Below are 1,877 nucleotides of genomic sequence, written 5' to 3'. Positions count from 1 at the left end.
AAACTAAACAGCCTACAGTATTTTTACAGTCTTTATTTTACAGTTAAAATATATGTTCATCAAATAAAGTCTGATGTTACAACTAATCAGGGATCCCTTTTTAAAAAGAGATTATCTAAAATAATACATAATCATAGAGGAACTGTGGGGAGTACGGCCTTCTAGACGAGACTTTGTCCAAAATATCGGTTTTGTTTCTTTTACACCTAAAATCCCACCCAACCAGCTTTTTTTTTTTCTGTTTTTCTGCATGTTGATTTTATTCACTGCACTTTAACACAGCGGCTAAAAGCTTCAAAATGTCGACACGCTTTATCGATTGCAAGAAAAGAAAAAAAAAAAGGCCCAAAGTAAAGGTCTCTGCAAACACCCCAGTGGGCACACGCTGAAAAYCACTAACGGTGTCCATAATTTGCAGTCCTGTGGGGTAAATTTTAGGAGTTGAAAGTGAACACATCACAGCAAGATTAATCACTCACCACATCCATTCWGGCAGCCGGCAGAGCTCAGACACTCTGGAATCAGCCCCGTTTTGAAAGCCACTCTGTTGAAGTGGCTCGTTTACATACATTACGTTCTAACAGTTTATATCTTTGGAAATTATTTCCACCTTCTGACAGCGCTGCGAGCTCCACTCTCACGTCTCCGTGTAATAAATGGACGATCTCAGCCGGCCAAACTTCTCGCTGAAGTCTCCCTGAGCTCGGACTAAAGCTTCCTCGTCTATGTAGACCGCCGGCCTCCTGGCTGCCAGGAAGTACTGCGCCTTCCTGAGGCTCCAGCCCAGGACGTACATGAGCAGACCGCACACCGCCGCCGTGGACCGGCCCACTCCTGCGTTACAGTGGACGTAGACGGTGTGGCCATTTTCCAGGAGACCGTGGAGCAGGAAGACGGCCTGAGGAAGCATCCTGATCCGACCTTCGGAGGAAAACAGGTGAAACAATTATTACGCTTTCAAAGTCTGGTTTAGGTAGCTTGATTTACTCAGAATAAAGAAACAAACTACCTGAAGCACTGCTAAGTTAATAGCATATCTTAATAAACTACATTAAAGAGCTTTAGATGAAACAAAAACAGATTTTTAGGAACATTAATAAGAATAAAACTTTTCTCAGCCTCACCGTTTCTATTTTCAATTAAATACAAGGCTGAAATAATATGATAATAAATGCATAGTTTTTATTTGCTTTCTGTAGCCAAACTTTTTAGGTTACCACAAGAATGGGCAACTGGTGGCTCACGGGCCAGATGTGGTCCATGGGTGACTTCCGGCCGGTCTGCCAATGAATGAGTAAAATAAGTTTGTATTTTTAATTTTCTATTTTTTCTCTAAAAAAACACTCAAAGATCTTAGATTATAAGAGGCCTCATTGGTTAGTTAACCATCTCTGTGTTAGACTGTCGGTTCACAGAATTTCAAAGCAAACCTGTGTCTGCTTGGCTGTCTGCCATGAAGGATTTTAAAGGGGTAATATTATGTGTTTCTCAGACATATATTTAAATACTATACCATAATAAAGTATCTATGTCACCTTTAGTTGTTATTAAAATGCTGTTTTTATGTTTAAATAGAAAATAAACTTATCTTCTCATCACTTCCTCTTCTAAACAACTTGAAATTGGCCTCTGTCTCTTTAAGAACCACCTTCTGCTTCTGTCCCATCCATTTCAGTGCGGGGTGGGGGTCGCGTGTGCGCTACAGTGCAGTTTACTTGGCATCTGAAAAAACATTTCCTCAAAGGTATTTTGAATTTGAAGAGCTTCGCTGAGTGAGAAGTAGTGTTGAGAGCAGCAGACAGTTAGGTTTCACTTTCACTTTGCTCTGTTACTGCCGAGTAGTGATGTGCAGATCGATACTGAAATATCGATAGTAC

The 1,877-nt window shown here is 40.7% G+C and overlaps 1 protein-coding gene across 1 annotated transcript in view; it reads right to left on the bottom strand.

Moving 5' to 3' along the window:
• Positions 1–53: 53 nt before the first annotated feature.
• epm2a (EPM2A glucan phosphatase, laforin) overlaps positions 54–1,877 on the bottom strand; it is a gene marked incomplete at its 5' end in the record, with an annotated part of 5,563 nt that continues 3,739 nt past the window's right edge. The window contains 1 exon segment of the mRNA XM_014011587.1: positions 54–921. Within this exon segment, the coding sequence (XP_013867041.1) occupies positions 638–921 (284 nt within the window).

The sequence above is a fragment of the Austrofundulus limnaeus genome, unplaced genomic scaffold, assembly GCF_001266775.1.
Source record: "Austrofundulus limnaeus strain Quisiro unplaced genomic scaffold, Austrofundulus_limnaeus-1.0 Scaffold82, whole genome shotgun sequence".
Classification (NCBI taxonomy): domain Eukaryota; kingdom Metazoa; phylum Chordata; class Actinopteri; order Cyprinodontiformes; family Rivulidae; genus Austrofundulus; species Austrofundulus limnaeus.
This window is presented reverse-complemented; position numbering and strand designations above follow the sequence as displayed.